Source organism: Calonectris borealis, chromosome 19 (genome assembly GCF_964195595.1).
Source record: "Calonectris borealis chromosome 19, bCalBor7.hap1.2, whole genome shotgun sequence".
Taxonomy (NCBI): domain Eukaryota; kingdom Metazoa; phylum Chordata; class Aves; order Procellariiformes; family Procellariidae; genus Calonectris; species Calonectris borealis.
In genome coordinates this window covers 9,683,613-9,709,588 of record NC_134330.1, presented here as the reverse complement: position 1 = coordinate 9,709,588, position 25,976 = coordinate 9,683,613, and the positions used below count along the sequence as shown (strand labels likewise).

Below are 25,976 nucleotides of genomic sequence, written 5' to 3'. Positions count from 1 at the left end.
TTAAATGATATTAGGATTAGGCTGCATTCACTAGTGGGAAACCCTTGATGAAACAAGTATTAGCAGAGAGAGAAAAATATTTATAGGACTAAGATGAGCCATTTTCCGTCTCTCTACCTTTCTCACAAATCAGTGTTTCTTCCCTCCATGCAGTGATCAAATTATCGCTCCCACCATCACCAGGTTTGAAAGACCAGCTATGAGCAAGCCTCATGGCAGCAGCTGAAGGACACCACCTCCCCCCGGCCAGCCCTACTGCTACACCTGACGCTCAGGTTATTCTTCGTGTAGGACGGCCAGGTGCTAGTAGACACGCTGCTCCAGCACGTGGCTCCCGAGCAGGATTTGGACCCTCTGCTCAAGCTGTCCTAAGAGCAGGTCTAAAGAGAGAGTGGACTGAGTAGCCGGAAGGCAGGAACACTTTCCCTCCTTTCATGCTATGGAAAGCAGTAAAACCAGCAGGAAGGTCAGAGCTCATTTCCTCAATAAAAACACACTTTTAACTTACCCTGCAGTATGCATATACTTCAAAGACGCAGGGCAACAGCCTCATTAACAGTTATGTCTAGTGGGAAACAGGTCAGCTGACAAAGTTGGGAGAAACGGGCACGACAGCAGCAAGCTGATCTATTTACTTTGCCTTACCACAAAGACTCGTTAAACTGATCGCTACTCAAACTGGAAGGACACACACTTTGCCCTGCACCGGGCAGAGGATGCTGCTCAGAGGGTAGCAGAGCCCAGCCCTTGGGAAATGGCACGACCAGCTATATGACCTGCAAGCTGCAGTACTCCCAAATTCTGCCTGGCAGCCTTAGCAATGTAAGTGAAGCCCCAGGACAAAGGACTTGGGCTCGCTTCCACTTCTACACAATTTTTACTTCACTGTGTCCTGCATGCTCCAGCACTTGTTTAGATTAGATTCCTCCCCTTTATCTTTTCCTCCGCCCCCCTTATTTGTATAAGAATGGGTCTGGTACCGCTTCCCCGTAAAATTTAAGGAAGCAAATTTCCAAATTAACACAATGTTTGAAAACTGAGGGGGGAAAAAGCATGCTGTAGCAGACTCAAATAAAGACCAATGTTAAATATTACTTAATGTTTTCTTTTATTTAAAAGATCATTCACAAAATACCATATCCATAAATTTATTTTGTTATGAAGCAGAACGTGTTAAGTGTTTGGAATTCTTTTCCTTTTTTTTTTTTTTTTGTTTTTACATTTAAAAGTCAATTGTCTTGACTAGAGGTGAGTTTTTATATGGGAATTTGTTCTTAAAATCTTTTCCACATTGAAGATGTAAATAGGTCAATTATTGGTTTGGAATACAACCACACAAATGCATGTCTGTCTTAAATTAAGTATTAGTGTTAGACAAATGGTTCTTATCTCAGAAGCAGATTAAGTGACAGGCAGAAGGAAGGAAAGAGTAGTTCTGTAAATTGCTGGGACTCTGACATTACAAAGGTAACTCTGGGGAAGAAGTTCACTACTAGCAGTGATGCTGCTGGTAGTGAAGCAGCCATGCTTCCAAACTCCTCTTGCAAGTACTCTGGTGTGCCGGCTGTTTTATCTGAAAGCTGTCAGCACTAGCACTAGGGGCCCACGTTTTTCTCATGCATTGGACATATCCACACATCGGTGTTGTAGATCCAGGTTTTGGTTTTAAACATTAATGACCTCTCTCCTTTTGCTCCAGCCTCCCTCCCTCCTCCCACACAACACTGGCAAGAAACATTTCAAGTGAAGAGAGACGCAGCAATTAGAGATGCTTTTTACCCAAACTTCTACATGAAGAGGATCTATAGCAGAACAATTTCTAATCTGCCCATATTCAAGGTATTCTGAAAGCAGAGGTCTTAAAACTGTACACCACTGGGCAAAGAAATACAGGGGAAAATGGTGATTACATACTGCATGGCAAAGTATACACTCCTTAAACAAAAATAAAAAAGTCAATTTTATTTGTAGAAACTTTGTTTAAAAATTTACCAAACATGTAAAACCCAAAAAAAAAATGTAAGCAGAAAGAGCCAGTGAGCAGTTGTGCTCAAAGAGGCACATTTTTTCAGCACTAACCTTGAGCTCAGAAGTGTAGTATCATACCATTTTGAAGTCAATAGACAGCCACCAGCAAGAGTCTGCTGGCAGATGCTTTATCCATGCTGATTCCATCACCTACTCACCAGGCTTCTTGTCAGCCAATTTTATTTGCATTTATTACATTGATACTTCCTGATAACCTGTGTGAAAGGGCAGCTGTTCCCCTTAGTTTTATAAGGGGCTTTGCTGTATACAGTAACTCTATCATCAATTGTCATAAATGGTATTTCACTATTTGGTTAGAACTGTACATTTCTCTATTCAACTCATCTGGACTCTCCAGTTTTCCTCTTCAGAGCCACAGCAATACAGAACAAGACATGCAGGTCAGAAGAGGAGCACTGAGGAAGTAAAAGGAAACAATACAGGGCAATAACAAAGTCTAGCCTGTGCTTCTAAAGTAAAACAAACCCAGAAAGGAAGAAATTGAAGCAGCACCTTTGTCCAGAGACCTCCACACTTGTGGAAGCAGCTACCCTGCCTCATCTACTGGCAACTGTGCTGCTTGGAAGGAAACAGAAGAGGGAAACTCAGCACAAAGCAGGCACTAGATACAGCAAAGCCAAGAACGTACTAAAAACCACTTGTTAACAGCTGACATGCATTCACAAGCTCTGTGTTTTCGGTTTCAAAGAGGACAAATGCCAGATGGCAGGAATGGTAAACTGCAGGGTTGACATTCCAGCAGAGCTAGTCTTTATTTTTCTCCCGCCTCCCCATTCCCTCTCAACCCCAAACTCAGTCGTGCTCTTTTACTACTTCCTCTCGGGGTTTGGCTCCACCGAAGATAGCAGAGTTTGGGTTGGCTACTTGATTGAGGGGAGTAGCAACTGTTCGAGGTTTGAGCTGAAGTCGGGGTCGCTGTGCTCTTTCCTCTGAAAGAAAAAACATTAAGGTTTTAAGATCTGTCTGTCAAGGGTAGTAGCTTTAACCTACTTTAGTAGCTTTAGCCTAGACAAAGAAAGCAGCAGTCTCCTTCACGAAAGATGACTGAATTACAGAAGATAGAAAGAGTTTACCTTCTGTTGGCTCTCTGAAGTCCATGGAAGATCCGCGAAGGGGAGGCCCATCTCTGAAGCGACCAGTGCCACCACTTCCCATTGAGGCACCTGGTGGTCGCCGGTCTCCAGGGCGGGTTCCTCTACCTCGGCCTCCCAAGAAGTCATCATCTTTGAATCCTGAAGACGGAAGACAGTGAATTTAACATTGTGCAATGCTTTTCATCAAGATTTTTATCTGGGTGACTGGAAAACCTTGCAAGTCACTGCTGTCAGTCCAAGATGATGCACTGAGAGCCTTTGTCTGCAGACAGATTGCTTCACAGATCTCTAACACATTCTAGAAGAGTCATGCAGATTCCATTTGAAAACAAGTATACCATGCCAAGTTCAGAAACTGTTTTATCCACCTAGAGGCTTATTGGCGTGTCGATGAGTGGGTCATCAAGTGAGCTTAAAATACAAACTTCAGCTGCAACTTCAGATTGTTAACGCCATTAGCTGAATTCAGAGACAACACTAGAAGTACCCAGAGTACTTCTGTAGCCAGAAGATCACACTGGCTACAGCCTTAGCACGAAATCTGCAGGAGCAGAGTAAATGGGAAAATAACTAGGGAATAGTGAAATATACAGTCCTTATAAGACAGAGCCTTTGAAAAACAGAGCAAAACCCCAAGGCTTTTAGTTGTACTATAAACTGACCAGGCATTTACTAGATTAATGAAAGAGCTGGGAAAAAAGCAATTCAGACTTTTAATATGAAACTGACTGCACTTCTTCAGTTTATATATCAAAAAAATCAAGAACTGTCTGTCACTGGCCAGAGTACCAATGACTATCCTAGAGTATCTCTCCAAGCCCCCATCATCTGTATTCAATGGGAGGAGGATACTTCAGGCTAACAGCACACCTAAGGGGAATATACTCAGTTTTTCAGAAGCTGCCTGGAAGAGAAAGTTGTTTTGCTCCCGTGTGGGATTTTCCTTTCCACTTCAGTATTTGGCAGAGTTGCAGAACTTGTCCCTTACTTCAGTGCCAAACAACCATCTTTAAAGACTTGATCCAGAGCAAGGCTGTACAACCTGAGAAGAAAAGCTTCTGTAGCAACTAAGACTTAAATGCTAAACTTTTGGCTCACAAATCACTCATCCAGCATCTAACAAGCTGAAATGCATCTGCATTTGAAGAAGCTGCCAAAAAAGGTATAAAGCTATGACACCAGAATGCTTAGCTACGAAGGCAGGTTAAGCGCAGCGCTGTAGCAAGCTTCCTCTCTCCAGCACCATGCTTCAGTTTCACGCTAGTGCCAAGGGCACACTTTGTTACCGCTCCTTCTACTTTGTCCATTCCACTCACGCAGAGACCAGACATTGCAAAGTTACACTCGCCAGTATCTCCCCATCAGAAAATGGACCAAACCCATGGTTTCAGAGGACAAACGAAATTGTGTTAATGTCACCCTGGATTCTAACAGCTACAAACTGACTGGAAGTCAAGAGCAAACCCACTGGCTCCATCACTATTTTCCACTCAGCAAGCTCAGTCATTTGCTGAAACTTGCATTACTGCAACAGTTTAGGAACATTTTGCATTTAAAAGTGTCTTGGAACACTAATATATCTTTAGAGAAGTCAGTTGCTTCAGGGATACACATATAATCATGTCACAGCTCCTTAAGAAGTTGAAAGCCTCTGCTCTGAAAGAATACAGTATCAGCTTTTCCACATGATCTGTCTGTTTCTGCTACTATTCAGAAATGTATTTGGCCTTATGTTTGAGAAATGCTTAAAACTTAGACACCACAGGCTACATTTGAACAAGTATTCTGTCATTTAGGATTGTTTCATAAAATTTACAATCAAGACTCTTTCCTCTGTTATAAGGCAATGGAAGATTCCCCCGAAGAATCCCACTGCAGCTGTAGGATGTCCAAAGTTGCCATACAGTAGACTCAATCAAAACAGTAATGGGGACAAATGTAGCTGACATGAAAATGAGAACAATTCTGTGCCTTTTAGGCTGCCTATCTGTATAAGTGTTAATACTGATACCAGAATTGAAGTCATCTCTGGAATCCCATCCACCTCCTCTGGATTCTCGGGAACCTCCTCCCATTCCTAGGAAAAAAGTCACAATTGTGTTCAGGTCTGAAGCTGTGGGAAAGACTGATCAAGGGGATACCAAACCAAAGTTTCAGTCCTTCAATATCCAAAGTCATGCTGCTGGAAAATCCTTCCATTTTGGTACTACCAAGTTCCATTGCATAGGAACAAAAGGTCAGTTTAAGTTAACCAAGAATAAGTGGTCAGAAAAGTTCCTCTAATACGCATTCAATTGAAACCTTTAGTGAGGCTGGTTCAATTAAGCTTCAACAACAGCAAAGCCTGTTTTTACACTGGAACAGGAGATAGATAGTCCAAAATAAGTATTTGGCTCCTTGTGCTTACTTCACTTACTCACTTTTCTTACATCATAATAAAATAGTAGCAGATCAGACTGTTGGGCTTATGATTGTCCTCTGCAAGACACTGTACATTGCTAGGGGTATTGGTCTCACTTCCTGGGCTAGGAGTGACAACATATTCAGCTTTTTGACACAAAGCGCATCTATTCCAGACATGTCAGGAGCGGCAGCAGCTAGGTTAGAAATGTGTATATAAAATTTCTCCTTCCTACATAATCTTCATGTTTACTTGCATGCCTTGTCTTAGCATTAGTTGGCACCAGAAGTCATAACTACAACCATTATATTTAAGAAGCTATTCAGAAAAATAGAAGTCACCTCTGTCATCAGGCCCGCCACCTTTTCTGAAGCCAAAGCCACCTTTATCCTGTTTTCTGCCTTCTGCTATGTCCACTCGGAGTGATCGATCACCCAAAAGCTGTTAAATAAAAGGGAGAATCTCTTCAGAATGTACCATATAGGCTGCCAAGGAGTTTGAGTCTTGTGCTTATCTTTTCATTTCACAAATTAATTGCAAGTATACTTACTGCACCATCATACGTAAGAGCTTCCTTGAGTGACTCCACCTCATCGAACTCTACGTAACAAAATCCTGGAAGAAGAACCTCACAAGTTAATACCAGCACTTTAAAAGGCCTTTGTAAGAAGCTACTCTTCCTGCATATCTGCCAATAACCTCCCTTCTCTTTCAAACATGAGCTACGATATGATAAATGAAAGATGTACACAACTCAGAAACCAAACATCATTAACGATGAATGCATTTACCTATGCCTATTAATGATGGGGACAAATCCTGAAATAGAACTCTGTATGGGCACTACGCAAATGCTAAGAGCCTGATTAATTCCCTTTACCCTAGGGTTCTCATTACAGATTAGATTTGATCTATGCTTTAGACAGTTATTTAGCCGAATACTGACATTTAGTCACTAGTATTTTTAAACAAAAAGCTGAAGTACCTGCTTGGCCAGCAGTCTGGTTTTGTGTCATCACATCATTTAGTGATTTTATTCCTTTTCCGAGACCCTCTGTTACCCTTTCCCCCCCCAAAAGTAACTTACAAATATAGTCCCTTTCCACTGGACAATTCCAATGGAAATTGGATCTGCGTCCTCTAAAACAATTGCTGGAATGGCTTATCTACTTGCTTTTTCTCCCTGTCTACTAAAAAAAGACAGAGCTGAAGCAATGGGAGTCTCCCGAACTAAAGAAAGATTGTGTAAGTACTCAACACTTAAGGTCATGGATCTTAAGTGGGTCAGGCACTTCAGCTTTGTTACAATTCATACCAGACAAACAAGGTTTGAGAAAGTCCTTTTATGGCAGGGCAAATATTGACTCTTGTCACTCAAGTTAGTCTGTATCTTAAGATGATGGAAGTAACAGTGAATCTCATTCAAATGAGATGTTTATTTGTTAGTGAATGAGAAACCTGCGTAAGTCAACATAAAAACCAAACACAGATCAACAAGCTAACTGCGCTTTAGAGTAGGGACTGAAATTCCCCATTAAAGTGACTTTAGAAGTACCTCATTTTCTCCTACTGGCTAGCCATCTACAATTAAAACAACTCTGAACGCTCACCTTTAAATTTGTCTGTTTCCTTGTCTCTGACTAGTCGTACACTCCTTACACTGAGATCCTTGAAGATGGCATCTATGTCTCCTTGAACGGTGTTGAAGGGTAGATTTCCCACATATGCTGTGAAAGGGGGTTCTGTGGGCAGCTCTTTCTGTTTGCGGGAACCAAGGCCGCCACCACGAGACCTGTTGAAAGAAAGCACAGTGTCTCTGGAACTTGACTCCCGACACAGCCAGTAATATAGAATATTGCACTGCTCAGGTGCTGTTTGACTTTTTGGAAGTGGATTTTTCCACAACTTCGGTTAGTTTTTTTATCCCTTTGCCTGTACCTGCCACCTCCACTATTGGCCAACTTCTTTCTAGCATTACCTGATGCAGTACTTCAGTGGGAGAACAAATGAACAATGTATTTAATACATTACAGGTGAACTCCATACCAAAGTGATGAACGAACTTCTTTCTCATCCCACAATCCATTAAGAAAAGCAACGTAAGGTTACCTCTACTGTCCCCTACTCAAAAACATTATTTCTTAAAAAACACATCCTAGACTAGATTTTAAGAATAATTTATAGCACTGAAGAAATACTTGCATGGCACAGGCTCATCAGCTTATCCTGAAATTAAGCTGGATCCAGCGCTTTTAACTATCAACATCCAATCCACAATCATCTAGATTATTTCATCAGCATTTAGCTTAACAGAAACATCTTCTCCTAACTCTGAAGTTATTGCCATAACTGTCAGATATCTGGACTGGAATGCTTTGAACTGAATACATAATAAAAACTTGGTTGAGCAAGGTGTTCTAAGGCAGAGAAACCAATTTCACTGCTATTTGGATGTTTACTTCTTCCTTTGCGTGTCAGGAATTACAGACTGAGGTAAACTAGGTTGTCTTTTCCTATCTTTTCCCTCAGTCTCAGTTAAGGCTATTGGCATTGGTTGCTGAGGAACTAGACTGTACCAGCTAAATTCTTTACTGTATTAATGTAACACATCTGTGTGTTAATTTCCTGTAGAGCCTAATCTTCTAAAGCTAACTTTGACCTCCTTTACAGAGAGCAAGATTTGTACTGTGGGCACAAGGCAACCTTAAGTTATAGCTACTGGACTTGCAGACTACAGGATGCCACTGTCACTGGTTCCAACCATTTGCCCCACCTAAGCAATCTTTGACTTTTACCTAAGGTGCCTACCTACTATGCTGCCCATATTCTCTTCAATGCCTTACTTTTACTGGGCTTTGTTCATGTCTGCTCCCTCTCCCAGAGGCTCACTGTGCATTTAAAAGCACGGTGGAACACAAACTGTACCAAAGCAGGATTTGCTAGTGTGACATGGACTAATTAGAGTTCTGCAGAGTCCTACCTTAAATACAGAAGGTCAAATAATTTTATTATTTCCTTCTGTTCTGGCTGGTTGCATGCAGCCAGCAAATCCATTGGGCAAGCAATGTACTTGTCTGCCTTTTTTTTTTTTTCATTCCAGAATAAATATTTTATCACTAATGAATCAGATAATGCAGAAATCTTGAATAAGATTCCTTAACTCTTTCTAGGTAAGCCTGTAATTTGTGCCTTTTTATGGTAGCAGCTCCGTGCAGGAGTCATTTGTCACCAACACCATCAGCATGCTGCTAAATGTACTTAAATCACAACCCACATATCTTTAATTAGTGTCCACCCTGGTTCATATTTTAGCATTTTTGACAATATTCCTCATCTGCCTTTGTCTCATTAACAAGTCAGAGTCAAAAACATACTTGAGAATTAAAGCTGCTATAGTTGGGTGCTGTGTATGTATAGCAGAATTAACTTTAGTCACAAGACTAAGTTTTAAGGAGGAACTCCAAGAAAGCCAAGTTACTCTTCGAAAGAATTCTGTAATATGTAGAATCAGTTCCATGTCTTTGTTCTTAATTCTCATCTATGGCCTTACAAACAGCTATTAGAATACCATACATTCAATGTGCAGCCAAAAAACCTTAATTTTTATGTTCTATAGGAACATCAAAATTGCTTAGTCTGAGTTTAAAAGGAGCATACCCTCCTTCTACACATTCTCACCATGTTCCTTGGACTGCCAGTCACCTGGTTCAGTGAGCTGCTTCACCTGAAAACTCACCCTAAAGTTGAATTCTCAGCCAGATCAACAAGGTGATCTGGACAGCTGCAAAGAGCACTCGTGCCAAGATGGGAAGGAGAATGAAAGCAAGGGCTCGAACTACAGCTTTCAACAGCAACCTCTACTCAGATCAATTTGAGCTGCTTCTGAAACCACACCCTCAAGTTAGCAATCCCCAAAAGAATTTTGTCTGCTACAGGCAAACCTTGTTTCTTCCATAGCATACCAGAACTTCACAGGGTGCGTGTATGGAAATCCATGCCCTATTGTGCAATCCCTACTGATATTAAGTCAGAAAATGAAGTATTCTTTTTGAATTTGATCCATTAAGGCCTCAGTTATCAAATATGTAACAATGTATTTAGTATTTTAGTCTCCATTTGAAGAACAGGAATGGTCAATAACTAGGTTCCCAACTCAGTTTCCTACAGAATCCAGGTATAGAAACACAAAAAGAAACTCTTTCTACACTTCCCTACATTTTTTTCAACACTGAAATAGTGAAATAAAAAAGAATAAGGCTGACTTCAGTAAGCAAACAATGAGATTGAAAGAAGATGCTCTCATTTGTAACAAAATAGGACAAAAGTCAACTATAATTAAAAACATCTCTGAATTAAGTGAACTGGGTCACACCAAAGTGTTAAATGAGTATCTGCATTTCCCACTCAGTGTAACTTTTGCTCAGGCACAATTAGGTAATAATTATGTCATCTTAATGTGGGAATCTGAAAGACAACTATTTGATTTCTTCTTCAGAAAACCAAAGCAGAAAGCTAAAGAGGAAAGCTTGCTTCTAGCAAACGCAGAAGCAAACATCCCTATAATTAGACTCACTTTTGGGTGGACTGAGTTAAATGACATCGTAAGGCCATATTGGGGTGAAAGAACAACCAAACTGTCATTTGCAAGCTACTCTTTTAGGAAGTTTAGTTATTCTCTCCAGAAAACAAGATCTATCAAAAGTTCAAAACAAAAAATATTTTGAAAGCTAGTATTTGAATTTAATAGCCTTTCACTAAAGATCAAAACAATAGTTCAGTATTTACCTTTTTGCACAGCACAGAGGCAACAACCTAGCTGGATTCCAATGTTAGTGCTTTAGCAGAGGCAGCATAAGGTTCAGCAGGACACAAGTTTTGTTGAGAACCTCCAAGACCACAACTCTAAATACATACCCAATTTATTCAAGCAATCCAGTACATCTCTACAGAAAGCATTTGATGTCTTCAACAAAAAGCTTACCCAAGCCTAAAAATTAGGAGACATTTATTAACACTAAATGGGTAAGACACAGGATCCAAAACGCCAGAAGGGTAAGACTAGCTCTCCATTTTTACTTACTTTTACTTGCTTCAGCAGATGAGTCTTAACCTTTGAGTAAGGTGCCGAGCATTATTAAGCCCAGTGCTTAAAGCCCCACCTAAATAAACAGCCTACCAGCAAGTCGGGAGTGATACTCGGTTTCCTTCAACTTTGAGAAGTTCTACAGATGTTCAGAGAGTTTCAGCTAGCCCTCAGTATGCTTAAACACAGATTTTTGTGTCAGATTTTGGGCTCCAAAACACTTACCGAAAAGCTTTTATAGTAAGCCTTTTGTTATTAAAGTCAGCAGCACGTTCCTCATCTGGAATAAAGGGACTTTTGCACACTATAATGTTATGCTTCAGCTCTTACTCAGCGTACCACCAGTGCACTAGCAAAATCCCCCGTCTCATCACGCCACAGTCATATTCTGTTGCTCTTCCAACCATAATTTTCAAAAGTATGAGAAAGAGGCAGGTATCTTACGTATGTTAGAACTTGTTGGGAACTACTGCTTTCTATCTGTCACACTTAAATCCTATGCTCACTCTCTATACAGACCAAAGGTTATGCAAAATGCGACTTCCACAAAACCTATTACATCTCAACTGAGTATACGCTATTCTTACAGTCCTAGGGCACGTAAAAATGAGCAGGAGTCACTTCAAGTTAACATGGGATTCTTTAATTGGAACCTTCAAGAAGAATAGTCATGTTTTCATTATGCTACACATATTACAGGACTTTATACAAAGCACAGAGACCTGTTAAGGTCTGAAATCGTCAATTAGCTGTTAGTAACTTACTAGTAATACTGATAAGTTAGATGCAAGTACAAGTTGCACTCTAATATTAGTAGCATCTGAGGCTTAAAACTACAGCTAATTCAGAATAAGTACATTTTCTCATCTGTAAAGGTATCTACTAATCAGCAGGACGCCTTTAGTTCACCAAAACAAGTATCCACATCTTGCCTGAGAGAAAGTTTAAGTACTCTATTAAGGAAATCTGAATATGAAAGTAACATTTTAACTTTAATTTTATTACTTCGTAGGACATGCCTACATTGACTAGGGCAGACTGAATAGTAACATCTGAATTTCTTATGAGTGTCAAGTGCCACTTTAGGCTGCTGTCAAGGTTATTTGTTACAGAATTTAAGAAATAGCAGAATTCTAAGTGGCTACATCATCTGTTTGCTCTGGGACATTTCTTCTTTAGACACAAAGGGTAACTATGCATAAAAACGAGCTTACAAAGCTTAAGTGGCAGAGTGTTTCCAAAGACAAGAAAACTTACTCCTGTTATAACCTCAGCAGTACCTCCTCCTCGCTGCCTAAACAGTCTGAAATGAAACTGATTTATTCCTCTAAGAACAGGAAAGGACAAGGACACTGTTGATCAGGAAACATATCTTGGAAGATTAGATTATAAAATAGCTTACTCGTTAAGATTTGTTCTCAAAGACAGTTTATTTCATAGTTTTGTGCCTACTGCTTTATTTTAGCGCACACAGAAACTTAGACGGCACCAACCTTCAAAAAAGTCAATTACTAATCGCATCTTCCTAACCTGATACAAGACAAACTTCGTAATTGCTCGTTATTGGTTTTGTAGCTCCTCCCCATACGCACTCTTCAGCAAAGAAACAGAGATGAGACAAGCCTTATTCCTAAGGATCAGAGATTTGGAGTCAGGACCCGGAGCCCCGGATAACGCAGGACGGCGGCTCACAGCCCTCCCCGACCGGAGGCACCACAAAGCCCTCCCATTTCCTCCCCGCTGCAGGCATCACAATGCTGCCCGCTCTCGGGGGCGCCGCAGCAGCTCCCCCCGCCGCCGGGCACCTCGCCCTGCGGAGCTCGTCCCGCCAGAACAGGGGCCTCTCGCCCCTCTACAGTCCTTCACGGGAAGCTCCCTGCTCCCGTCTCCCGGTCCGTCCCTGCAGGAGCTCCTCACGGCCTACCTTGGCTCTGGCCCAGCACCTCCCTAAATCCCCCCCTCCACTCGCCTCCGGGCCGGCGGGAACACAGCGACACCCTCCTCCCGCCCCTTCCCGGCGCTCCCAAGCCGCCAAGCCCTACACCTTGCGGCACTCGCCCCGCGTAGCGAGGGGACGGCCGCTACCCCCTCCCGGCACACCGCAGCCTCCTCCTCGCTTCACAAAGCGGGCCCGCCAAGGCCGGAGGAAAACGCGCGCCGCCGGGCTCAACCCCGTCCCCCGGAGAAGGGAAGGCGGCGGGGCAAGACGGGCCCGAAGGGTTCCTAGAGGCAGCGTCCCCCCGTCCCTCTCTCCACCCGCCCACCCACCATGCCCGCCCGCCATCTCCACAGGGACAGGGGCAGGCTAGGCCCTGCCCGGCCGCGCCCCCTCCTCGCCCGGCCGGGGGGGGCGCGGAGCGCCACTCCCTCCTTCCCTCCCTGCCCCGGGGGGAGCCCTCGGCGCTCCCCAGCGGCCCAGGCCCCAGCGCCGCCCACAACGCCGCGCTCACCCCCGGCCGCCGCCGAAGCTGCTGTAGGCCCGATCGTCGTAAGGATCAAAATCCGCCATCGCCACCTCAGCCTCCTCCCCGTGCGAGCGTGACAGGACCGCGCCCGCAGGACCCCGCGCCGCTTATATACGGCGGAGCCCGGGCCAGGGCTGCCCCTCGCGGTGCCTGTCTCCAGCTCCCCGCCCCGCCGGGACTGTCCGCGCTACTGCCTGTCGGGAGGACCCGGCGTCTAGGCGCTCCGCCGCCGCTGTCACAGGCGCTCACCGGCCGTCGCGGCCCAGCCCGGCCGCGGCTCTGCCTGCGCCTCCTCAGCCGGCGGCTGCGGGGATAGCCTCCGGTACGGGCTGCGGGGCTCAGGGCTGGGCGCTCATCGGTGACACAAGCCTAGGCCTTTGGCTCTGAAGCGTGCTTTAACTGCCCGGGTGTGTTAGTCGCTGGCCTCTCGTATGTCCCTAAATCATCTTGGGGTCACTGCTGATAAGATCAAAGGCAGAGGTGGCTGGTGCTCCGGGCGTTGCACGTATTCTCTGCACTCCTGCGACTGGCATGAGATGAGAGAGACTGGAAGGAAGGCGACAAACGTGCACAATTTCTGCATGGCAGCTGGAGAACAGTGCTTTATTGTAAATAAAGATAATGGGCTGCACCCGAAAGTTTCTTGGTCCTTAAAAACGTACCCTTTGCATTAACTGATTTGTTTCCCTTTCCTGGGCCATTATTTCAGGTTTTGTAATAAAACCAGAAGACATACAGACTCTCATGCAATGACCAACATGTCTAGCGTCCTCTGACCCTGCACAGCTGGAGCACCGTATTTCAGAAGAGCGGACGGAGCGCTCCGTGCCCCACTCAGCCCGCAGGGTTTTAGCCCTCTGCCCCCACCAAGCCCCGCTTCCCCGCGGGGAGAGGACTCAAACCTCCCTCAAAAGCTGCTAACCAGGGCACAGGAGCAAAGGAAACCCTTGGGGCAGGGGAGGGACGAACAAGGCCTGCGGGGGGTGCCGGGCTGCGAGCCGGGGAGGGGAATATGGTGCTGAGGAGCAGCCCTGAGGGGAGCGCGGGGCTGGTGAGGGGAGCGCGGGGCTGGTGAGGGGAGCGCGGGGCTGATGAAGGGAGCGCGGGGCTGATGAAGGGAGCGCGGGGCTGATGAGAGGAGCGCGGTGCGCTGAGGGGAGCGGTGCCCTGAGGGAGCGCGGGGCTGAGGGAGCGCGGGGGTGATAAGGGGAGCGGTGCGCTGAGGGAGCGCGGTGCTGAGGGAGCGGTGCGCTGAGGAAGCGCGGGGGTGCTGAGGGGAGCGGTGCGCTGAGGGAGCGCGGTGCTGAGGGAGCGGTGCGCTGAGGGAGCGCGGGGGTGATGAGGGGAGCGGTGCGCTGAGGGAGCGCGGGGCGCTGAGGAGAAGCCGCGGCCCACAGCGGAGCGCGGGGCGCTGAGGAGAAGCCGCGGCGCTGAGGGGAGGGGGAGGCCGCGGCTCGTAGCGGCTGACAGGCCCGTCCCGGCTCGGGCCCCGCTGCCCCGGAAGAGGCGGGGCAGGCGGAGGACGGCGGCGGCCCCACGTGCTGCAGCGGAGGCATGGCGGAGCTGCAGGGTCAGGGCGGCGGAGTGGTCGCCGACCCCCGCGGGGTGCTGCGGCAGGGCCGCGCCTTCCTCGACTTCTTCTGGGACATCGCCAAGCCGGAGCAGGAAGTGCGGCTGGCGGCCACCGAGAACCTCCTGCGGCACCTGCGAGAGGGCAGGAAGGTGAGGCGGGGGTGGGGGCTGCGCCGGGCCGGGCGCAGGGGCTGCGGGTGCGGGCAGGCAGCGGATCGGCACGGCTCTTCCCTCCCCTCCCCTGGCGCTTGGAAACGCGTGTGTTGGAACAGAGGCGCGGCGGGGTGCCGGCCGGGCGTACCGCGGGGGGCCCGGCAGCCCCGCTGGGTTCGGAGGAGCGTGGGCACCGCCGGAGCTGGGTCTCTCTTTCAGGACGATGAGCTGAAGTACACCCTCAAGCGTCTGGTGGAAGGACTGGGAGCCACCCGAGAGGCCGCCCGCCCAGGCTTCAGCTTGGCCCTGGCGCAGGTCAGTAATTCCCAGAGCGCTCTGTGGCCCCTCGCCAACCCCGGTCGATTCCTGGGGTCCTGCTTTGCAGTTTGTAAGGAGGCTCGAGGGCTCCCATCTGGCAACTTCTGCATGCAGGTGGCAGAGAAGGCTCTTGCAGCAAGCATGGAGAAACTGTGCGGTTTTAAATGATGCTAGTCTGTTTTAGAAGCACTTATAAAGGTATAAGCTATACCCGTATCATACTTATGCTACAGAATTCTGTCCTGCTTCAAGAACCATCCTTGATTTGCAAACTTTGACTAGGTTTTCAAATAAGCTGCATTTAGAACTACTGTGACTTCTTAAAATTGACTTGCTCCTGATGTTGGGCTGTTTATGTGGGAGATCTGAAAAGGCAATCCTTTAACATGTGCTTCAAAGGTTTTTTTTCTCCCTGCTGTTTGAGTCTGTAACATGGCTAAAAGTCCCAGCAATTGGGATCACCAGTGGGATCTGACCTCGTCTCACCTAACAAGTTGATAATGCAGAAGACCCTTGCCCGTGCAAGTTTTGTTGCATCTGTTACAGGGTCATGCAGTTGCAGCAAAATGTTCTTATTATTAATCCTGCTACATCAGGTACAGGGGAAAAAAAAGTAATATCAGCAGGTATATTTATGTCTACACTAGTTCCTATTCTGACACATCTACTGATCTAGTTGTCTCTATTCTGGCCTAATAAAGCAGCACATCTGTTGCTATGCTGAAAAACTGTTCAGCTCTGTTTTGGCTGAACTCGATAAAACTTCATAAAATGAAAGAACTGCAGACTGAGCTATGCGATCCATCTCCTCAGGTTTTACAAGCTTTTGAGGAAATTCCGATATGCAGTGTCCTGGAACAGATAAAAGAAAAACACAATCTGGAAAAAGTGAAAAAGGTGAGTCGGCTCATAGCAGCGTTGGCCAACAGCTAGTTTAAATTAACTGTTCTCTATTCTTTGAAGGCTTGGTGCCTGGATACCATAGTTTTGGGGTTCTTGCTAAGGCAAATGACTGTAATGACATAATGGAAATACTTGTAAAAAGTGGAAGTTGGTGACATTGTCATCTGGCCCTGTTTTAGCTGAGATTCGTCCGTGTGACAGAAAGATAATCTAGGACAGTTCTTAAACATAGTGCAGGGGGTTGCTTTTCAGTGTTTTCTCTTTGTATGGCGGGGTGTTCAAGGCTAGATCTTCCAGCCATCTTGTTCCACTGATCAGAGCTGTAGCTGAACGTGGATTCTAAGTGAAGTGGATTTTTAACCCCCTTTTTTTTTTCCTTTTCAGAAACTTGTGAGAAATGCTGCTTTTGGAAACTTTTTTGGAGTTATGGCTCTGTTTCAATCTGGCCGGCTTGTTAAGGTAACATTACCATTGTTATGTTGTTTGTCAGCACTGGTTCTAGGGCTGTCTGAAGTGGAGAGAGGATCTGGAGAGAAAGGCTGGGTCACTGGCTAGGCAATGAGATGGGACTTGAAGCATCAAATTCAGTTCATTTCTTTTGCGTTATCCATAGACTTTTTGTGCCTTTTAAATGCCTGTTCCTGACTAGAATGTAGGGACTAGAATGTAGGAACTGTGTCAGATGGTACAGGAGGTTCCTACCTCTCCTGGAAGACAGGGATCTGTTGTCATATACAGCCAGAAAACACCATTTTGGGAAAAGCTGAGTGGTCTATCAGGAAGCAATTATGTAAATTTCTTATTACGAGTAGGCATAAGGGTCTCAAGAGTGGATTATTACCTGAGCCTTCAGCTTAATCTTTGATATATGTCCTCTGTTTTTGGCTTATCTTTCCTTTCTAGGACCAGAAAGCTCTGCTGGAGAGCATCCAGCTTCTCCAGCAGCTGGCACATCACCAAGCACACCTCAGAGATCTCCCTCGCAAAACCCTCATTGACATCATGTCTGAGGTATAGCCACAGCACGTGGTGGGTGGGAGGAGGGAGGACTTTGCTTTGGGGACTGCTTTCTCCTTAGTTTGTTCATAATTGAAAGTTAAAGGGGGTGTGTGGAAGAGTGAGTTTAAGCTGTGGGAGCTGTTTCCTATATTGTCTGTGGGCAGATGCTTTTATTCTGGGAAGAATGCTCTGGTTTAGCTTAGTCTGATTTCATCATGGACAAACCCGTAGTCTGTTTTTTCCCAGTTGACTTGCTTGGGTGGTACGTTAGACCATCTGCTCTTTTGAATAGAAGTATGCTGAAAACTCTGGACTGCAAACCTTTTTTATGCACCAAACCTGGGCGTAAGGTTGAATTTTGAGCTATTGGGAGTGAAAGGATGTAGGGACATGGAGTAAAGGAACTCTGAGTATGTAGTAAAAGAAGAGAGTTTGTTTATTACCTTATTTTATGTGGATATTGTTTGTAGGTGTGAAGACTAACGGTATTAAATCAAAATTGAATAATGTTTTGTATGGAAGTGTTCTGAGTGATTTAGTCTTGATGTCAGGTCTAAATGTATTTTGAATCCAATCTTTAAAAAATACAAATTAAAGCAGTTTTTCTATATTTCTTATTTTATTGATGAAAACATTGGATCCAGTTTTCCCTAAAATCATTGAAACACAGTTGTTTACCAGCAAATCTTATTGAAACAAGTAACTTATTTTTGGGAAATGTAATTAAACACTAATACAATAAGAGTGTTTCCTCCTCCCTGGGCTGCACCACTGTACAGACAGGAGCAGTCAGACAGCAAGAGGACAATTGCAACTGGAGTCAGTTGATCAGAATTGCTATCTGATGACAACAGATTGTCCTACTCGGCATGGTTAAGCACCTGGGAGTGTATGGCAGTACTGGGCACAACCATTATTTATTTTTGGTTGTGTCACCATAGAGACTATTTCTAAAGTTTCCAGAACACTGCAAGCTTTTAGTAAAATGCCCTACAATGCAGATATTTTAACATAGTACACAGCAAGTTAGTAGAATGCCCTCAGATGTTTCTCATATGCTCTCACCTTCTTTCCTATCTAGGTTCCTGAAACTGTGTTTGAGGAGGTCCTGTTTGGCATCTTGCAAAGTGACCTCGCTTCAGCTTTCACATCTCCAGAGAACCTGCACCTTTTGCTTGTGGGCATGCAGAAATTCCCTGGTGTTCTGAAACCTAAAAATCTGAAGAAGCTGTTTGGCTCACCTACTGTTGTAAATGAGGAAAATATTCCCAGGTAAGTTCTTAAATAAGGAGCATTAAATGCAACATTCTTGGTTTCTTGGCTAGCAGTGAGACAAAGGTGGCTTTCATTCTCATACCTGCCTGTATTTTTCCACTGCAGGTGCTGCTAAGGGTTAGGCCCTAACTGTTACGCAGGTTCCTAAATTATAGCTCTCTCATTTCTCCCAAGAGGCACAGCCTGCAGTGCTCAGGACATGTTCTGTGTCCTTCAGCGCGATGAATTTGGCCTTCAGCAATCCCCTTCCGGGCCAGATCTCTCGCATTATTTTCTTTCTTCCTCTAGACTTGTAGAGCTTCTGCAAAGTGCTGCCAAGTCTGAGAAGAAGGACAAGAAATTGCCTGGTGTAGTTTTTGATTTGCTACAAGTTTCACTGAAGGAAGATGCCTTTGAACTGTTCTGGAAAGAAGGTGTGGAGAATGGGCTATTGAAGGAGAAATCGGGACCTGTGAGGTTTGTTTTAACATATGTTGTTTGTTGTTTTCCATATTATCCTTCTTTATCTTACCCCAGTATTTCTGCTGCCCTGTGGTGGGGTGGAGCATATGGTTTCTCATGAACAATGTGAGAACACTTGCTTTTGGTTATTTAGGTATTCATGAGAAACTTTATAGGGAGCCTAAATCCAGGAGTTAGTAAGATTTCTTTTAGAATTGTGACATATAACAAATTTGAGGTTAAATTTAACTAGGACAGCACATAAAGGTGATGCACCTCATTGGGCATAAAGGTGTCTTAAATCTATAGCTTGCTCCTACAAGACTTGTCAGAGGAGCTGTACTGTCCCTTTCTCTCTAAGTGGTTGAGAGGGAGAGTCGTTCGGCTTTGTGTGGTTTAAGAAGGACAGCTCCTGTGTAGACAAACCCTAGTTCTGAAATTTGTGTCTAATATTACTGGACTTGTGCTTTGTGGGATGGACTGAATTAAAATGCCTGTGTATGTTTGGATTCTGACATGCTCCATGTTTTTAAGTAGGATATGGCTGTGGCTGACATCATAACATTAGCTATTTCAGCCCCTTTTCCAAGTCTAATACTAGATCTTTGAAAGATTATTTGTCTGTTGAGACTTATGCTGTATAAAAATGATGCAAAATCGATAATACAAATCTGTGAGCATTTTGGGGGAGCATAATTTAATTTGGACCATAGCAAGGCAATCTGTGGCCAGGTTTAAATCTTTCTTAGCTTAAGAGTTTAAAAGTTGTAGAGGTGCAAAATTTTTCTTAACATATTACATGAGTATCACAGTGAAAGGAAACCATTTTCCAAGCCTGAGCAGTTTAAGTCTTTTTTTACGTCTTGGGTAAGTCTCAAAAGTGTTGCTTTTTTAGCCTGATTTCCTGCAGAAATGAGGCTAGTGCTATCTAATAACTCCTGAGCCCATTGGGCAATTTTGATCAAATTTGACAGCAAGTTGCTGTCAGTAAATATGTGTAGTCAAAAACTACGTAGGTTTTTATTAGGTCTGTGGAAGTAAAATATCTGGGGAGAAGAGATCCTGAAAGTGGACTGAGGAAGGAACTGCTGGTGAGGACTCATCTATTTCTAGACAGCAGAGGACCTGCTACAGGGAGAGATCTTGGCAGCTATGCTAGTCAGAAGAAAAGCTTTGGGCAGCAGGATTTTTGAACACAGGATCCATGAATTTTTGCCTTTTGCCTTCCTGCATTCTCCATGTAGCCTGTCCCCCCACTTCTTTGTCTTACCCTTGTGTGTGCCTTTACTTCTGTGCCTCTACCTGAGGGAATCATCTTTGTTTCCACTCAGTTACATGTGCTACCGGTTGCTGGGCAGTGCTCTCCCCTTGTTGTCTCTGGATCAGCTACAGATGGTTCTCAAAGGGAAGGTGATGCAGCACTATGGAGAACATGTGGTAACGACTCAGGTAGGTCTTCTGAAAGTACTCATGCTCAGGGCTAAAGACCCTGTCCTGAGCAGAAGTCCTCTCCACCCCTCTTTCTCGTTTCACGTTGTCTTGTATAAAAAAAGTTTATGTAATTTTAGACCTTGGACTCTTACTAAAAGCAAGGTTATTGTATGACCACTGGTTGCAGTGGGCTGAGTATAGACTGTGTTTAACCGTCATTGCCTATTTGTGTATTTTTCGTTCAGACTTATTTTAATTTTAAGGGTTTTGAAATTGTTCAGCACTGACCCACCTGCTTTCATTGATGTTGCTGAGAAAGCTCTAATGATGGGGGAAGCAGAGGGTGGGCAGCCTCAGCATATTGACAATGTCGTATGTCATCCTTTAACAGTCCTTTTGATTTTGCGTGTCTAGAAGCCCCTTTTTGTCTGTCATTGTGCTGGGTGTTGCACGAATGTTTGAAGGCAAAGACAAAGAGGGACAACTCATGCTTTTTTTTATGTTAGTGCTTGTTTCAATAAGCACATTTGAGGTTTAAGCACAAATTTTATTTGGGAATTGGATTTTGGAACTCCTCTTCCTCTTTCCCTCCTGGGAAGCCAGCAAAGAACACAGCCCTGCAATAAAGGGAGGAAGAATAAAAGGGGAATACTGATAAAAACAGGCTTTGGCTTGGCTTTTTGTGGTAACATAATGCTAAGCCTTCTCATGTGGGCCCAAAAATCATTGCCCTCTCCTGGGAGGAATAGGGCTTTGCAGTCTTTCTGTTCTGGTATCAAAGCAGCAGTAGATGTGCGGGTTTTCTCTGAAAATAATGCTTCCTATGGTGCCTCCCTGAATGGACCAGCTTTCTCCAGGGTTTATCCACTGACTCAGTTGTTTTCCTGTTTCTTGCTTTTTATGCTTGTTGCCCAGTGAATTAGGCTGTGTTCTTCCATGTGCATCAAAAAATTTGTCAATTCCTGTCTGAAACGTACAAATCCACTGAAGACAATGATTGACTAAACGGAGGGGGACCCCCCTAATATTATTGATGATGAGGAAGCAGAAAATATATTAGTTTGAAGTTGTTGTTGTGGTTTTGTGCATTTGTTTTGTTCCTTGACACAGGTTGTTTGTTTTGGAAAGCAAATGCTGTTGTACTTTCTTATGGGATCTGGTTGTTGGAGATGGAACTAGACAAAGCTTGAGTCTGATATTTACTGACAGTTATCTTCCTGAATCCACTTTTTTTTCAACAGGGGAGCAAATAGACTTGATCTGCTTTTGTTGAGAGGTGATTGATGAAACCCCTGTTGTGAGTTATTAGCCTGTTTACATCAGTCTCTCCTGGAGTTTTTCTCCCAGTTTTCATACTGATGTACAAGTATTGAGTTCTCCAACAGTGGAAGCAGGAGCTTGCCAAGTTGTGTTTTGTGTGAGACTTCTTGCAGGGGTATTTATGTTATAATTGGATGGATTTGTGGTTAATTAGGAATTTATAGCCCCTTTATTTAAAAGAGCAGGGTTCCCTAGACTTCTGTTACTGTTTCTGCTCTTGCCAGGTCACTGTACTGATCATGACACTATACCAAACAAGTTGTTTTATTAATTTATGAAAGTTGCATTGCATTTTTGGAACGAAGCCACAGCTTGCCCTCTTCGAGGTTTCTCCAGTTTGCTTTTGTTTTTTTTCCAGAACAAGTAAGTGGGATTGAACACTGGGGGCTATAAAAGAACATAAGGAAATGGGATGTGTGGTGAGATGGGACATGTCCTGGTGGTCTGCATGCTGCTGGACAGTGTTCCAAGGCCAGCAGCCTGCCAGCTGTATGCCTTGCCGATCAGTGGCAGGACTGAGGATAGGACTTAGCACAAAACAGCAACACCTCAGGATTTTTTAGGTTAAACACGTCAACTCCCCCTCCTTTCAGAATGCCTCAACACTTCTGAGACACCAGGGAGAGGAGGTGGGATTTCTTCTGCCCACTGTAGGTTAGCAGGCTCCAGGGCTGCTAGATGAGACCAGAATTGATGTGGGGGAGTTTCCAAATCAAGGGAAAGTCTAAGGCAGATGGACTTTCACCCAAAATAAGAGCTGATCAGCCTAGGAGCTTAGCTGCACTGGCCAGCATGTGGTCCAGCCTGCTGAAGTCTGACTGTTCGGGAAGGTGCAAATTAAACGACTGAAGTTGGTACGTGACAGGATTCTGTGGTTGCTTACCGTGGTTGCTCCTATGTGAGGAAGACCATGAGGTGAAATTTATGACCTGCTGTATGCCTTATGGCAAATGTTCAGGCATGTGACTTTAATTTACTTACTGCAGTCAAATCTGTAAAGTGATTTGTACTTACAAAGGCAGTCAGACTCAGTGTGAAGTTCCTAACCTGCTTGTTTGACCATGTTTTTCAGCTTCCAGACCGATTTAAATTTGCTCCAGAGATGGAAGGATACGTAGATGAATTTCTGAACAGCTGTGATGACCTGGAGAGGCAGCTGGCAGTGGTGATCGGCTTCTCTACTCTCACCAACCAAGGCTATCCAGTGTTCTCCAGCTCTTCCAGGGTAGTCAGACACCTGCAGCCAGTGGCATTGCAAAAATACATTGACTGGCTCAAAGACATGTTCCTCAGGCCAGACTTTGACTGTTGTTTAGACTTTTCAAGTAACCGGCAAAAACAGAACCAGGAAAATGTAAACATGTGAGTGTATAGGTGATTCCTCTTCTCTTTCTGTTTTGTGGTTAGAGTAGCTACCTCCGTGAAGTCTGGTTTGGACAGCCAACGTTGGCTGGTTCCCTTGCGATGAGTTGACAATTGCCGCTTGTCCTATCTCCTCTGTCCCAGAAGGTTTAGCTCCAGAATCTGACTCTTTTGCTGGGACAAAATTCAATTCTGCAAATAGGAGCAAACACAGTGAGAACCAGCTATCCCGACCAAAGCAGGCTGGATCACCAAAGCAGCCTTTTCTCTTGTTTTTCTAGCCCTGATAACTGCTTTGGGAAAAATGTCCAGCGGCTTCCTTTTTTACTACAGACTCTCAGGTCTTTGTAGGAATTGTGCATCCCTTTTATCTGACTTTTAAACTGGCCTGAGTGCTCTCATCTTCTTGGCCTACAGAAAAGCACCCACTTCCATGTCTCAAGAGTAGCCTATAAATACTTACATCCTTGATAGGCATTTGTAGCAATTTCCAGCTAGGAAAACTTCCCAAGAGAAAGTTCTATCCTTGGGGCTGGTGCTCGCTGAATACCCACAACTTGGTCCTGTGGGTACTGGGTTACTTGCAGGGCCTTCTTCCAAAGACGATGTAAGCTGTTAAAACAGTATGTCTATGTGTTACTGGTCAGTAGAGGTCACAGGTGCGCTACTGCAATTCTTGAAGTGCTTTTTGGTAGACTGCAGCACCTCAGTGAGGTAAATAGACTGTCTTTTGCATAGTAAAAAGCAAACGTGGGAAGATTATCTCTCTTCTTATGTACCTGTTGCTTTCTTACTACATAACCTTGCCATCTTTAGTGTAAAGCCTCTAAATATCTGAAAGTTACCTCTTGCTGCAGTGGATTGTGTGATTTGTGTTTATTTCGGGATAGTCTTCAAACTATTGATTGTGTCCATTTCCTTACTGAAAGAGTGCAACATAAGATTGCTCGATTAAGAAAATGGATCATTCACCGACTTGCTAACATCGTTGAAAATCAAGTGAAAACAGAAGAGAGCCTTGTGATGGACATTTCCAGGTGAGAATGATTTAAAGACTTAATGCCACATGTGCTTGGAATAATTCTGTTTAGCTCTATAGCAATATTCCAAGTAAACTGTCCCCATGACACTAGGCAAATTCAGTAGTGGAAATATTCCATAACATAAATCATTTAGGACACTAGGTTCTGTTTTCAAACTACCTTCTGCAAACTTGGACAAACTCTTGTCATAAGTAGTTCAGGCACTTAATATTACCTTAGTCCCATTTGTTTTCAGTAAATTTAAGGTTCCTGGTTACCTAGACTGCTTGAAGATACTATTTCTAATCTTTGCATCAGATCTTAGTATGTATTTGTCTGTCAGTTTAAGTCTTGGAGAATATGACCCAAATCTGACAGTCTGAGTATGGTATTGTGTGGCCTCAAGTGTTGGCACTTCACTTTTGTGAAGTCCTCAGCATCTTTCTCTCTTCTTTACCCTGTGTACCTTGAGGAAAGGATCTTATTGTAAACAGTGACTTTTTTCTAGTGCTTGGACATCCTTGAATAAAAATGCCGTGAATACGTGGTGCTGTTTGGTTTGCACACATGGGCTGGTTTTGCTTTGTCATGACCAAGCTGGCTGTTAATTTTGTTCTTGTTTCTGTCCATTCTAGGTTTTGCTTATTCCATGCTTTCTTTGAGACTAAGAAAAAGACTTCCCAAATACGTGAGGCGAATGTCCTTCCATCAGAGCCCCTAGATGAACAGGCTCATTCAGTGACAGAAAACTACTTCTTTGGGTAAGGATTTTGCTTACATGTTTTAAGCTTGGAAATTTCACTTTTTTCCTGACAATAAGATCAGCCTGCAAATGGCAGGGCAAGAGGTTTAGGATTGTGAGTGCTATTGGAGTATTTGTTTGACTCCAGGACCAGGGAATGGCTTTTTTTAAGGAGATCCTAGATGGATTTCCCTAAGATCCTTAAGTTTTGTCCAATAAAAACATAATTTTGCATGGCAAACCTGGTGAGTGTGTGTGTGATGATCAGGTAGGGGTAGAATTGAGCTCAGACTGCTTTTTCTCGTAAGATTTCCATTGCCTCTGTTGCAAGCTAGAAGTGGAAGGACCCAAGAGAGAGGTGGTGGGGTTGTGCGGGTTGCTGTTGGCTTTCTGTCCGCTCTGTGTGTGAGCTGCCGATGGCTCCGCAGTCCTCCCTGTACTAAGGGAGATGGAGTTGGTAATCATAGAAGCTTTTAGGTGATTGCCAAAGCTGGTGCTCCAGCCTCAGTAGAGGGAAAGCAGAGAACATGGTGGGACACAGAATGGGAAACAACTGAGAAAAATAATCAGTGTCCTTGGGGGCACCAGGTGTGCTTGGGGACACCAGGACAATGAGCTATATATTACTGTGCTTGAATACATGCATGGGTTGAAACCTGGGCCCTGTGAATCTGGGTGGCAATGAGTGACCAGAGCTCTGGGATGAGAGTGCTCTACTGGTGGGTGTTGTTTTGGAAAGTGTGAGAAGGCCATCTGGTTCCTCTGACAGTAACAAGCTGGTTGTTTTTCTTTGCAGGTTGCTTCAGACTTTAAATACCTTGACTGTTTTGGGGGATACAGCAAAGGCTGCAGCCTTGAGGGAGAAGCACATCCATGGTGTGACTGCAGATGGGAAGCTGTGGATCTTTCTCCTTGTTGAGTATGCCAACAAGCTGCTCTCCAGTGAGCATGTCAAAGCTGTGAAGCCCTTTAGCAAGCATCAGAGGGATGCCTGGGAGAGGTGAGATTGGGCCAATAAAAGAGAAACTATATTCTGTCATCCTCCTGCTGTTGTTCTGGCTGCTGTAACAGAGCCGTTTCACAGCAGTGGCAGTTCTATTTCTTCTCTTTGAGTATCCTTCACCTGCGACTGGTTCTCAGCATGCCCCTCTCGTTCTCATCACCCCATTCCTTTCTTCCTGTTCCTTCTGTGTGTTAACTATGTGTAGGTGGCCATGTCCTTTTCTATTTTTGCTCATAATCCCTCTCCCAAACATGATTGTAACTCTGCTGATCTTTTCCCGTAATAATACCTGTACTAACTTCGCAGTGGCTCTTTTCTGGTGCTCGTTTCTGAGCTTGATTTC

At 44.5% G+C, this 25,976-nt stretch overlaps 2 protein-coding genes across 5 annotated transcripts in view; one reads left to right on the top strand and one right to left on the bottom strand.

The window, feature by feature from the left end:
- Nucleotides 1-1,089: 1,089 nt before the first annotated feature.
- EIF4H (eukaryotic translation initiation factor 4H) lies at nt 1,090-13,198 on the bottom strand. 2 transcript variants are annotated; one of them, XM_075168991.1, is made up of 7 exons: nt 13,078-13,198; nt 7,155-7,336; nt 6,095-6,159; nt 5,886-5,985; nt 5,155-5,220; nt 3,123-3,281; nt 1,090-2,978 (listed from the first exon to the last, which is right to left on the bottom strand). In XM_075168991.1, the coding sequence occupies exons 1-7, from the start codon at nt 13,134-13,136 to the stop codon at nt 2,842-2,844; spliced, it is 768 nt and encodes a 255-aa protein (XP_075025092.1). In that variant the 5' UTR covers nt 13,137-13,198; the 3' UTR covers nt 1,090-2,841. The 2 variants fall into 2 exon arrangements, with proteins under 2 accessions (XP_075025092.1, XP_075025093.1); XM_075168992.1 differs by lacking the exon at nt 5,155-5,220 and having other exon boundaries at nt 13,078-13,197.
- Nucleotides 13,199-14,607: 1,409 nt separating this feature from the next.
- Nucleotides 14,608-25,976, top strand: part of MYBBP1A (MYB binding protein 1a) — a 61,637-nt gene continuing 50,268 nt past the window's right edge. For all 3 annotated transcript variants that reach the window (XM_075168987.1, XM_075168989.1, XM_075168988.1), the window contains exons 1-12: nt 14,608-14,814; nt 15,037-15,132; nt 15,949-16,032; nt 16,423-16,497; nt 16,942-17,049; nt 18,119-18,309; nt 18,601-18,768; nt 20,085-20,202; nt 22,577-22,866; nt 23,796-23,903; nt 24,524-24,649; nt 25,427-25,630. In XM_075168987.1, the coding sequence (XP_075025088.1) occupies nt 14,647-14,814; nt 15,037-15,132; nt 15,949-16,032; nt 16,423-16,497; nt 16,942-17,049; nt 18,119-18,309; nt 18,601-18,768; nt 20,085-20,202; nt 22,577-22,866; nt 23,796-23,903; nt 24,524-24,649; nt 25,427-25,630 (1,736 nt within the window). In that variant the 5' untranslated portion in view covers nt 14,608-14,646. The remainder of the gene's footprint in view (nt 14,815-15,036; nt 15,133-15,948; nt 16,033-16,422; nt 16,498-16,941; nt 17,050-18,118; nt 18,310-18,600; nt 18,769-20,084; nt 20,203-22,576; nt 22,867-23,795; nt 23,904-24,523; nt 24,650-25,426; nt 25,631-25,976) is intronic.